Raw genomic sequence first — 13,230 nt, forward strand, 5'->3', positions numbered from 1 at the left:
TGATTGTCCCTGCAGGGTTTGATCCCGCACCCTCAGGGTCCCCTGTTTAAAGCTACCCTCCCTTGGGAGCACCTCCTCATGATGTAGCCGGCTTCCCAACATTGTCCCCAAGGGTCCCTTCTTAAACTTCCCAAATCCTATTCGTGACGCACTTGTAAGGTAGGGGTTCCCCGGATTGAGGTAGGAGTCCTGGGTCCCAGCCACATGTCTCTGCACAAACAACAACCTTCCCTTCTAGGGGGGCAGAGTTAGCTCCTGATACTGGCACCTGCATTGTGAGTTCAAACTGGTGGGTCTTGCGGTGTGATTGCAGCCATCCTGTTAGCTCCAGGTTGTGCATCTGTGAGAGTCCCTTTTTGCAAGCAGCTCGTTCTCCTCCATGCAGCTCCTGATTCCAATTCTGCATCCTGTCTCAGTCTCTGCCCCAGCTCAGTGCCCCTGCTTCTCCTCTGCCTTTTCTTTTGTTCTCTCCTCGAACCTGCCAGTACCTGTTCCCTGTCCTGCCCCTCATCCGCTCATTGGCTCAAACTCACACAGGTGGTCTGTGTCCTTGTTTTAAAGTGGCACTGCCCCCCAGGTCTATGCATAGTAGCAGGGCGGGAGAAAAGGGGAAGAAAGGAAGGGGAAGGGAGAAGTGACCTTACCCAGTCCCACAGGTGTGATCGCAGTGCATGGGACCAGCTTTAAGATTTTGGAGAGGATTAGTAATTTGATTCTTTTGGGATCTACCAAATTTAATCCATTTAATTTGCATAAAAGATGTCCAGTATGGGGCTCTTGCTTCATTCAGTGAGACCCTCGAAGGCGACTGTTTTGTAAGTTGTGTGTGAATGAAACATAACTTCACTGAAGCCCTTACCTTGTTCAGAGTGCACCCTTGTGCAGTTCAGGGCATTGCAGTGCTGTCCAGGCAAATACTTCCAGATTATATGGCATTTTTTCTTTTAAAGAAATCTAGGAAATTTCATGTTAAAAAAAACTCTGTATCAAGAGACCATTCAAGTTCCATTACTAAGCCCTATAGGACAAAAAGCTATATGGTATTATATTGTATTATTTGAGATATAGTATGTCATTAGGTAATTTAAGGGCTATGGGCCATATTTTAAAAGGTATTTAGGCTCGTAGTAGGCATTTTGAAAAGCACCTAGGTGCCTAACACTCATTGAAATCAATGACTTTAGGCACATAGATGCTTTTGAAAATCCAAATAAATGCCTAAATACATTTATAAATCTGGCCCTATATCTTAATGCATATGCACAGGGAGCATCCTTAACACTGGAATATCCTAACTTTAGAACGCTTGCTTCTGAAACCTTTTTTTTTTTTTTTAAAAATAGAATATTGTAAAACTGCTGCTAGGGAATACTAAACTTATGGTTGAGATTTCACCTCTGTTGTAAACATATTTTGAGAAATTTGCCTTTGCGGATTTGAATGTTGTTTTAGAAAGTTTCAGGAGAATCTGTCCGTGTGCATTTTTAGTTATATGTGAATGAGAATATACATATTTACCATTAACTGATAAATGGCTGAACTTTAAAATTTCAAAATTAGCATGTGAAACCAATGGGAATATTGTCTGTCTAAGGAGAATATGATTGGACCTTAATAGCAACAACAAAAAATGATTGCACTTTGCTTGCCATAGTATATAATGTAGCTGTTAGCGCTACTCTTAGTTTATTTGTATGTGAATTTATTTCAGAAAAGTCCTGCAGAACAGTTACATTTTGCTTATGAAAATCTTGAAAAAGCAATTAATGGAATGAACATGTCTCGCTTAATGACCATTTTACCAGATGGAAAATCAGTACTTGATACCTATTGTACAAAGGGAAAGTATTACAGACCAGTCAGCTTAACTTCTGTACCTGGAAAGGTAATGGAGCAAATAATTTAGCAATCAATTTGCAAACATCTAGAAGACAATAAGGTGATAAGTAACTGTCAGCATGGATTTGTCAAAAACAAATTGTGTCAAACCAACCTGATAGCTTTCTTTGACAGGGTAACAAGCCTCGTGGATGGGGGGAAGTGGTAGACATGGTATATCTTGACTTCAGTAAAGCTTTTGATACTGTCTCACATAACCTTCTCATAAACTAGGGAAATGCAACCTAGATGGAGCTACTATAAGGTAGGTGCAAAACTGGTTGGAAAACAGTTCCCAGAAATAGTTATCAGTGGTTCACAGTCATGCTAGAAGGGCATAATGAGTGGGGTCCCCCAGAGATCAGTTCTGGGTCTGGTTCTGTTCAATATCTTCATCAATGAATTAGATAATGGCATAGAAAGTACACTTATAAATTTTGCAGATGATACCAAGCTGGGAGGGGTTGCAAGTGCTTTGGAGAATAGGATTAAAATTCAAAATGATCTGGAAGAACTGGAGAAATGGTCTGAAGTAAATAGGATGAAATTCAATAAGGACAAATGCAAAGTATTCCATTTAGGAAGGAACAATCAGTTGCACACATACAAAATGGGAAATGACTGTCTAGGAAGGAGTACTGTGGAAAGGGATCTGGTGGTCATAGTGGACCACAAGCTAACTATGAGTCAACACCGTAATGCCATTGCAAAAAAAGCGAACATCATTCTGGGATGTATTAGCAGTAGTGTTGTAAGCAAGACAAGAGAAGTAATTCTTCCGCACTAATCTGCGCTGATTAGGCCTCAGCTGGAGTATTGTGTCAGTTCTGGGCACCACATTTCAGGAAGGATGTGGACAAATTGCAGAGAGTCCAAAGAAGAGCGACAAAAATGATTAAAGGTCTAGAACACATGAACTATGAGGGAAGATTGAAAAAATTGGGTTTGTTTAGTCTGGAAAAGAGAAGACTGAGAGGAGACATAACAGTTTTCAAGTATGTAAAAGGTTGTTGCAGGGAGAAGGGAGAAATTCCCCTCCCCCCCCAACCTTTGAGGATAGGATGAGAAGCAATGGGCTTATACTGAAGCAAGGGATGTTTAGGTTGGACATTAGGAAAAACTTCCTAACTGTCAGGGTGATTAAACACTGGAATAAATTGCCTAGGGAGGTTGTGGAATATCTATCATTGAAGATTTTGAAGAGCAGGTTAGACAAACACCTGTCAGGAATGGTCTAGATAATACTTAGTCCTGACACGAGTGCAGGGAACTGGACTAGATGACCTCTCAAGGTCCCTTCCAGTTCTATGATTCTATTCAAAAAGACAAATTAGAACAAGATTTGTAGATAATACAATGGGATTTGATTAAATTAGAAACCCAGGCTGTGTTTACACTTGGGAATTGTGGCACCCATTTCACAGATTCATAGATTCCAAGGCCAGAAGGATCCATTGTGATCATCTAGTCCAGTGGTGGGCAACCTGCGGCCAGTCAGGGTAATCTGCTGGTGGGCCGCGAGACAGTTTGTTTACATTGACCATCCGCAGGCACGGCCGCCTGCAGCTCCCAGTGGCCGCGGTTCGCCATTCCTGGCCAATGGGAGCTGCGGGCAGCGGCGCGGGTCACAGGGATGTGCTGGCTGCCGCTTCCCACAGCTTCCATTGGCCGGGAACGGCGAACCACGGCTACTGGGAGCTGCGGACGGCCATGCCTGCGGTTGGTCAATGTAAACAAACTGTTTTGCGGCCCGACAGCAGATTACCCTGACGGGCCATGGCCTGCAGGTTGCCCAGCACTGGACTAGTCTGACCTCCTGTATAAGACAGACCATAGAACTTCCCCAAAATAATTCCTAGAGCAGATCTTTTAGAAGAACATCCCATCTTGATTTAAAAATTGTCAGTGATGGAGAATCTATCATGACCCTTGGTAAATTGTTCCAATGGTTAAGTAATGGTTAATCCACTGTTAAAAATTTACACCTTATTTCCAGTCTTAATGTGTCTTTAACTTCCAGCCGTTGGATCATGTTATACCTTTCTCCACTAGATTGAAGAGTCCATTATTAAATATTTGTTCCCCTGTAGATACTGATAGACTGTAATCAAGTCACCCCTTAAGCTTCTCTTTGTTAAGCTAAATAGATTGAACTCCTTGAGTCCATCACTGGACTCATTCTCGTGACTCTTCTCTGAACCCTCTCCAATTTATTAACATCCTTTTTGAATTGTGGACACCAGAACTGGACACAGTATTCCAGATGTAGTCCTACCAGTGCCAAATATAGAGGTACAATTACCTCTCTACTCCTATTTGAGTTTCCCCTGTTTATGAATCCCTGGATCGCATTAGCTCATCTAGTCACATTATCACATTAGGAGCTTATGTTCATCTGATTATCCACCACAATCCCCTGATTTTTTTCAGAGACACTGCTTCCCAGGGTGGAGTCCCCCATTGTATAAGTATGGCCTACATGCTTTGTTCCTAGATGTATATATTTACATTAGGGCATATTAAAACTCATATTGTTTGCTTGTGCCCAGTTTACCAAGTGATGCACATTGCTCGGAATCAGGGACCTGTCTTCTTCATTATTTATCACTCCCCTCAATTTTTGTGTCAACTGCAAACTTTAACCGTGATGATTTTATGTTTTCTTCCAGATCATTGATAAAATGTTTTAAATAGCATAGGGCTAAAAACCAATCCCTGCAGGACTCCACTGGAAACACACAAACTCGATGATGATTCACTGTTTACAATTACATTTTGAGACCTATTAGTTCGCCAGTTTTTAATCCATTTAATGTGTGCCATGTTAATTTTATATCGTTTTAGTTTTTTAATCAAAATGTTGTGCAGTACCAAATCAAACACCTTACAGAAGTCTATTATGTCAATACTATTACTTTTCTCAACCAAACTTGTAATCTCATAAAAAAAGATATCTAGTTTGACAGGATCTGTTTTCCATAAACCCGTGGAATTCTTCTTGATTAATAATTAATTAATTAATAAAGTCTTGTCTCAGCCATTCCATTATCTTGCCTGGGATCTATGTCAGGCTGACAGACCTATAATTACCCAGGGCATCCCATTTACCTTTTTTTAAAAATTGGCACAACATTAGCTTTGTTCCATTCTTCTGGAACCTCCCCAGTGCTCCAAGACTTATTTAAAATCAACGTTAATGGTCCAGCGAGCTCCTCAGCCAGCTCTTTTAAAAGTCTTGGATACAAGTTATTTGGACCTGCTGATTTAAAAAATTTGACTTTAGAAGCTTCTGCTTAACGTCCTCCAGAGATACTATGGAATGAAAAGAGTGTTATCATCACCTTATGTAGAAACTATATAATTGGTTTTCCCCAAATTCAGAACAGAAGTATTTATTGAACACTCTGCCTTTTCTGCATTATTATTGATAATTGTACCATTTCCACCTAGTAATGGATCAATGCCATTGTTAGGATTCTTTTAATTCCTAATACATTTTTAAAAAATCCTGTTGTCCTTAACGCTGCTGGCCACAGATTTTTCCTTATGTCTCTTTGCTTCCCTTAACAATTTTCCACAGTTCTTAGCTTCTGATTTGTATTCATTACTATCCACTTCCCCCTTCCTCCATTTGTTTATATTTATTTATGTATTTATTTATTTATAGCTGCCTTCACTTCTACTCTAAACCAGCTCAGTTTTTTTAACCAGCATTGCATTCTTCCTCAATTGTGGCTTTCTGGGCATCTAGTAAGTTCTTAAATGATTCCAAATTATCATTCACGTTTTTCTGATTAAATTTTTCCTCCAGCAGATTTGGCTCATACACATTGTAAAACACATCATCTCCACCCATCCTACATAAAAGGCATGTTGAAAACGACCATTTCCCTGATGTGAACAGCATCTATTATTTCCATAACCTATTGTAGGGTAGTTGACAACGGATAGAACTATTTCATTTTTGATGTAGATAGTTCATTTGAGTGTATTTTTGTGACTTCTGATTGTAAGATTCAGAAATCCTTGTTATATTTCTTACCTGTGTCTGTGTATTATACTTAACTATTGATTATGCTTTTGACTATTGTAAAGAGAATGAATTTCTGAATATTTGTGATCTATATAGTTATGGCAAATTGCTGAAACTTCCTCAACATACTGAATTAGTAATTTTCTTATTAGTAATTTCAAAATAAATATATTAAAACAGCTTATTTTAAATCAGTATTTGCTTAATTAATGCTTCCTTTTAATCAGAAGAATTCAAATGGCCAAAATCTGAATGCTTCTTCAGCATATGGTAATGATAAGCCAGCCCCAGGAAACAATTTTGTGATGGATTTACACTTGGAGCTTATTCAAGCTCAACACAGAGTCGCTGTGAAACTTCTTAACATGAAACAAGGTAAGGTTTAATAAAGCTAAGTAACTTTCACAGTTGGATTAATCTGTGCATTAGTATATTTTTGTAATGTTATTTAAGTCATAAAAGTTTATCAATGCTTGTAAAATGCAGCAAATTTGGGGCAGTGTATATTTCACACACAATCAGAAATAACATGTTGAGATTAACGTATGTTTATCAAACAATATCCTGCAGTCTTTAATCTGTACTCAGTTACATCAGTGGGAATTAAACCTTAACAAGGACTCCAGGATTTGGCTCTTAGACAATGAGTTACATGATTTCAATTGTATTGCAAATTGCTGTAATTTCATTAAAAGAAAAGAAGGAAGAAGCTCTGTAGATGGATCATCTGTAGTATACTCTCTCTCTCTCTCTCTCTCAAAGTGGATTTGAATAATTTATTTTATACTATTTGTAGTCTCAATTTCTATGCTACCAATTTATCCTTATCTATTCGATGTTAGCAAGCAACCTGTTCTCCCACTCTGGTATAGAAGGCCCCAAAGAACCACTTTGCTTGGTCCATTTTTGAATATTTAAAAGACACTATAAATCTTGCACGTTGGGATTTCCCATGAAATCACCTTGTCGGCCTCAGTGTTTCTCCCTTTGACAGTGTAGGGGCCTGGAGTAAATCAGTCTGACTCTGGAGGGGTTTTCTCTTCACTGTGGTTTTATTTTTCCTTATTTACATGCTTGGCTGCAGGCTAGGCCCAAGAAGTTCTCTTAAGCAAAACGGGAAAAAACCCAAACTCCCAACACAAACAGAAATATTTTCCCCTTTCCCCTCTCTGGGCTGTTACCGTAATACGCTGGCTCCCCTCTTTCACCAGAAGAGTTTTTAAAGGTCACTAGCAGCCCTTAATTGGCCTCAGGTATCTCTAGTTAATCTGTCTCTCACACTTTCCACACACTCACACTCACACAGACTGGCTCTCATGGGTCACAGTCCCCCAATACAGATTGTCCCCAACACACACTCTGTCACACAGAGCCCCAACACACAGTCATATACACACACACACACACTCTGGCTCTCTCTCTGGCTCTCTCACATGCATTGGCTCGCTCTCTCATACACACACACACACACACACACACACACACACACACACACACTTGTATTGTTGTTGTTGTTACTTCTTGGTACTTCCTGTCAAAATGCTTGTGGTGAGCCAGGAGTGGCTAGGGGATGCAGGAGGGCCATGGGCTCTGGCAAGATGCAGCCCCCATGTGACAGCGCGAAGCCTGCCTTGAGCCACTGTCACACATGAAGCTTGGTGTATGTCAGCAATGGGGAGGTTCTGGGGGTTTGCAGGTGGGGGTGGTGGCTGTGCCCCCTCAACACACTGGGGTCAGCAGCGCTGGCTGGGGATCGCCTTCAGTTGAGTATAGGGCACCAGTTTAATAATACTGCATAGGGCCTCATAAATCCTAAGGACAGCCCTGACCACAGTCTTATATTTTTCAGGACTGACTTTGTCACACTAGATAACATAAGATCCCTCTTTCCCCATGAGCTAGAAGTGCTCCTAAGGATGGCAGGGATAGGGGGATGGAATATTTAGAGGAGCAGCTTATCAGAGTAGGAATTCAGACACAGAACTACCTATAAACCCTCTTACAGTACACTTCAACAGGGACATCATAATGAGCAAGATGATGAAGTGTTTTCTTTCCATATAGGTGTTCAAATGGATGGCAAAAATCTCAAGTCTACTAAGTCTCCTGGGAAAGATGTAAATTGCCTTCATCTCTTCACAGGTAATGCATATTAATGTATTGATTAAAAAGCTTAGTGTATTATTACTATAAAATGTGTAAATATTTGAGAATTCTTATTATATCACTTGTTTAACAATATATCTGTTTTACAGAATCAGATATAATGAATAAAATTAAAAAGAATAAGTTATCCAAAGCTATCTTCCTGATGCAAAAGGCTGTATTGATGTTCCCTAAAGGATCAGCCAGTTCTTCCCAAAAGCACCTCCTTGAGGTAATATAAATGATTTTTATTGTGAAATTTCTGAAGTACCCTTTAAAATATCAGTTTTTCACATTCCATGTAACTGAGGACTGGATTATTTCTTTCTGCAAAAACACCCAAAAGGAAGGGATCTGGTGAACTTGAAGTCAACATTAAAACCCTGTTGCAGAATTTTCCCTGAAGCATTCCATGAGGTGGGATGGAGGGAGGAGTAGAAGGAAAGGGAAAGAAGTGTTTTTGAAATGGGCATTTGTTTCATCCCTAAATATCATGGATTGTCTGGAGGCCAAGCCCTCCAGGCACAAATCCTGCAGCTCTGAGCCAGCTCTGCAGATCTCCCCAAATCTTTCTTGTCCCAAATGTAGGATTTTCTCCTAAAACTACATTGGGTGGAGATTCAAGATGAGGTATGTTCAGTCCTGGATCAATGACAGGTGTAAGGCTTGGTATTTTTCAACTCATAGGGGTGAGTGCATTGCATGCCTGATCCAGAGCCCATTGAAGTCATTGGGAATCTTTCCATTGACTGCAATGGCCTTTGCCCCAATTCCTATCCATTAGAATCCTCTCTGTCAGTGAAATACAGTACTTGTTTCTAGCCTTGGAGCAGGAAGATATTGGACTCTAAAACTTGTGACTATATTAGAAAATATATATTCTGTCATTTTTAGAAGTTTCTAAAATGTTAGTTATTTTTCTCATCCTTTCAGTCCCAGACTGTTGGACCATGGTAACAGAAACACCTGGCTTAACAGATAAAAGAATATAAAAAGTGGTCCTAATAAGATTTTTAAAACACTCTAGAAATATTTTAAACTATTTTTTCTGAAAAATATGTGGTATATGGCAGAATACAAAATGGGGTGCGGTGATATGAAGATTTAGCAGCAACTTGGCCATGAGGACCTGTAGTTCCACCATTTTTGAGTAACGTGGCCATCCCAAGCAAACGCTGGTAAAGACTTTATTTGATACCACACTATTATATATTCTTTTCTCTTCCTGTGTATCTATCACACACCAAAAAGGTAGGTAAAAAGAATGTTACTTAGATTTGCAAGTTAGGTACTCAAGAGTTAGGAATGCAAGAATTAAGGTTGCCTGTGCAACCTCCTAGCTAGCAGAAGGAGAAAGCTGGTGCATGTGGGTGGGTGGGGAAGTGGGCTGGCTGCTGGGGTGTAACTGGGCTGTCTATTTCCTGAGCACCCACTCGTGGCCAGAGGTCACTGTTTCCCTGCACTCAGTCCAAAGATAATTAAATGACTACCTTTCTAGGGGTCCAATGTATTTAGTCCTCTGGGTACACATTGGCCATCCAGGCCCCAACCCCATTCAAAGTCTCTCTCCTCTTAAGTAGAGATTCCCAACCCTCCTTCCCAGAGCTGGGTCCTATCACAGTCACTCCCAGGCTTTATTTGGCTGGAGTTCAGCCTCTTGGTTCTTACTACTCCACTTTTCTGGTATCAGGGTCTTCCCTGCAGGGGCCTTTCTCACTCCTATCAACTTCTTGAACTTTGCCTCTTCACTGTAGCTTTCAGCTGCTCTTTATAGGGGAAACACTAGATCACTTTCAGGTTGGGCTCATCCTGTATTTAGGGTTGTTTTAGCCTCAGGCTCTCTGGCTCATGGGACAAGCCACCCTGTTATATGGGCCACGTGCTGAGATTGGGGGGGTGGGTGGTGGAAGGGAGACTGAGCCCTCTCTCTCTCTCTCTCTCTTATCTCCCTCCTGCCAGTATGGGGTTTACCACGGTGCCACTGGCGCCATGGCACTGGGCCCATGCAGCCCCCGGCCCAGCCCAGCCCACTCTTCTCCGCCCCCCGCTCTCTCCTGCAGGGATAGCGGGCAGAAGCTTGGTCCTGCCGGCTCCTGCTGTAGGGCAGTCTCCGCCAGCAGCCAGCTCCCCCCGCCCCCGCCTCTTCCGCGGAGCGTGCCGCGTTCCTGCCCCTCCCCCTCCCAGCGCTTCCCCCGCCACCAAACAGCTGTTTGCCAGCGTGAGGGAAGGGGAGGAGCGGGGCCACAGCGTGCTTGCCGCTCGGGGAGGAGGCGGAGAAGAGGCAGGGGCGGGACCTTCGGGAAGGGGGTGGAATCGGGGCATGACCCCCCAGGCCCCTGCCGTGACCCGCTCAGGGCAGGGGGCTGGGAACACCCCCACGACACCAGCCCACACCCCCAGCCCTCTGCCCTGACTCCTGCAGCCCCCTCACACACACATGACCCCAGCCCTGACTCCTGCACCCCCCCACATCCCAACTCCCACCCTGAGCACCAAACAGGAGTTCCTGCACACACACCCACATTCCCACCTGCACCTCTTGCACCAAACAGGAGCTGCCCCAGGTAAGTGCTCCATACCCCAACCTCCTGCCCCAACCCTGAGCCCCCTCCTTCACCCTAACTCCTGGCCAGACCCTGCACCCCTGTCAGCCATTATCTGTGCAGACAGCATCACACCTGCCCCGGGCTCTGCAACAATCATACACCCTTATCCCACCACCTAGATACTTAAGAAATGCATAGGGGAAACTGAGGCACCCACACAGTATTCAGAGAAAACATTAAGAACATTCCCACATGTCACACTGGAGCAGGGGCTGCTCAGTCCAGAGAGAGTCGAAGAGAATGGGCTAGAACCAGGGAGAAGTTAGGTACACGCTCTAAGTGGGCAGGGGTGGGGGGAATCCTGTTTACCCCCTTTCCAGCCCTGCTGCGCTTGCAGTTTACCCCCAGCCCCTCCTTTGCTCCAGGGACCAACCCTAGCTCCCTTCCCGCTGTGCTTTTGCCCCCAGTCCCTGCCTTGCTCCAGTCAGCAGGGACTAATCCTCCCCCCATGCCCCACTGTGCTCATCTTGCCCCTGGCCCCTGCCTCGCTCCAGCTGGGAACCAATCTCCCCCCCGCACCATGCCCCGCTGTACTCTTGCCCTGGCCCCTGCCTCACTCCAGCTGGGGACCAATCCTCCCTCCCCCCCCCCCCCATGCCCCGCTGTCAGGGTGGATAAAAATCAATTATTTTTAAAAAAAAATCGAATTTTTTTATTTAAATCGGATTTTTTTGATAAAATGCTTTTTGAGGAAAAAAACCTATCTAAAGATAGTTTTAATTAAGATACATTATATCTCATCATGGAATAGGGATTATAAATTCTAATTCTAAATTCTAGTATGAGACAATATATTCATGTAGTCAAGTATCAGAGGGGTAGCCGTGTTAGTCTGGATCTGTAAAAAGCGACAAAGAGTCCTGTGGCACCTTATAGACTAACAGACGTATTGGAGCATAAGCTTTCGTGGGTGAATACCCACTTTCTGACGAAGTGGGTATGAATAAATGAGTTCTAATAGTTCATGGATTAGGGACCCAATCTTATGGGGTTCCAGGCGCTTCTGTATAGATTATTTAGGTTAATCTTTCTATCTACCCAATGGGACTCAATGCTCAGTCTAGAAGATACCTAGTTTTGCAGTTCTCAAACTGTGGATTTGTGTCCACTTTTATGTAGAAAACCATGATTAAATCGAGTCTTCCTGACTAGGAATTCTTCATCATTTAAATCAAATCCACCCTGCCCGCTGTGCTCTTGCCCCTGGCCCCTTCATTCCCCAGGGGGCCCACAAATATGTTTGGCGCCGGGCCACAAAAAGTTAATCCGGCCCTGCCTCCTGCACCGAGAGGTTGGGTGTGAATGGTCCTCCCAGATAGTCTGATAGGCCACTGCAGATATATGCTGGGTCTGCATGGAAAATCTGTAAGGGGAAGTCCTTCCTCACTCTTTCTGTCATCTCCTCGTTGGGAGGTTGGGGGGATGCTCCTTTCCCATGTGGTGCACCCAAGGGGAGCCCAGCCCAGACTAGCTGTCTCTATCCTCACTCCTGGACAGGCTCTCTGCTCCAGGATTCCTAGTGCAGTGTCTCCTGTGGCAGCCGGGACCAAACTTTAGATTAGAATATTCAAGTTTAGTTGTTATCTTGTCAAGCTGCCAAAATTTTACTGATGGCACAAATAAAAAGGTGAATGGCAACTTTCAAAAAATTTATAATCAAACCTGAGTAAAATTCTATGGGACAAAGAACCCCCCTCCCCCCCCAGAGCTTTCTGACTACTGAATTTCAAAGGTCTGCTGCAAACAAAAGTGGTGTTAAAACTTCTCACAAAAATATTTCAACAGAATCTTTTATATTGAAAAGAGTTAGGAAAACTAAACTAAACTAAATATAGGAGACACTAATAGTATGTTACTCTGTGTGTGATATGGGTCACTCCCAAGTGATAATGCCTGTGCTAATGGCCTTTTACTTGATCTTCAAATTTTATTGTATTATAGCATTTTCTTCAATTTTCATTTGGGTTTATTTCTCTTTTGAAAACAGTTTTTATTGAATTCTGAGGAACATTTCAATACTGAGAAATGTCTTAAATTTGTAGCAGTTGAGAATTAAGTACATTTTAAACCACTTTGTCATTTGAGTGCTGTCAATTTTAAAGAGGGAATAAGCATGTGAAATTTTTCTCTTCAGACCATTAATAATAGTTGTCATTATGGAAGCATGAATATGCTGAATTCCTATCCTGTTCTCAGAGAAACTGGTCTAGTGTCCAAAACTCACCCTTTCCTGGGATGAGCAATACTGCTGCTCAAAAACACTGATGCAACATAACTTTATTGGTCAGGACATGTAGGTGACTGAAATCAGACAGAGGATAGATTTAAGTGGCAGGGTGCAACTGTATTAACTTAACACTGGGGAGGGGCACTATATGCTCACCCATCTGTCATGTACTGGCATTTAACTGGGTCCAGTGTTGGGTTATCGCAGGGGTTCTCAAACTTCATTGCACTGCGACCCCCTTCTGACAACAAAAACTACTACACCAGCCCAGGATGGGGGACTGAAGCCTGAACCCACCTGAGCTCCGCTGCATGGGGGGCCAAAGCCTAAGGGCTTCCGCC

At 42.8% G+C, this 13,230-nt stretch overlaps 1 protein-coding gene across 1 annotated transcript in view; it reads left to right on the forward strand.

Annotated features, from left to right (window-relative positions):
- Positions 1 to 13,230, forward strand: part of CFAP54 (cilia and flagella associated protein 54) — a 215,509-nt gene that overhangs the window by 53,089 nt on the left and 149,190 nt on the right. The window contains exons 17-20 of the mRNA XM_065423873.1: positions 1,712 to 1,858; positions 6,139 to 6,286; positions 7,976 to 8,053; positions 8,167 to 8,288. Coding sequence (XP_065279945.1) covers positions 1,712 to 1,858; positions 6,139 to 6,286; positions 7,976 to 8,053; positions 8,167 to 8,288 — 495 coding nt within the window. The remainder of the gene's footprint in view (positions 1 to 1,711; positions 1,859 to 6,138; positions 6,287 to 7,975; positions 8,054 to 8,166; positions 8,289 to 13,230) is intronic.

The sequence above is a fragment of the Emys orbicularis genome, chromosome 1, assembly GCF_028017835.1.
Source record: "Emys orbicularis isolate rEmyOrb1 chromosome 1, rEmyOrb1.hap1, whole genome shotgun sequence".
Lineage (NCBI taxonomy): Eukaryota > Metazoa > Chordata > Testudines > Emydidae > Emys > Emys orbicularis.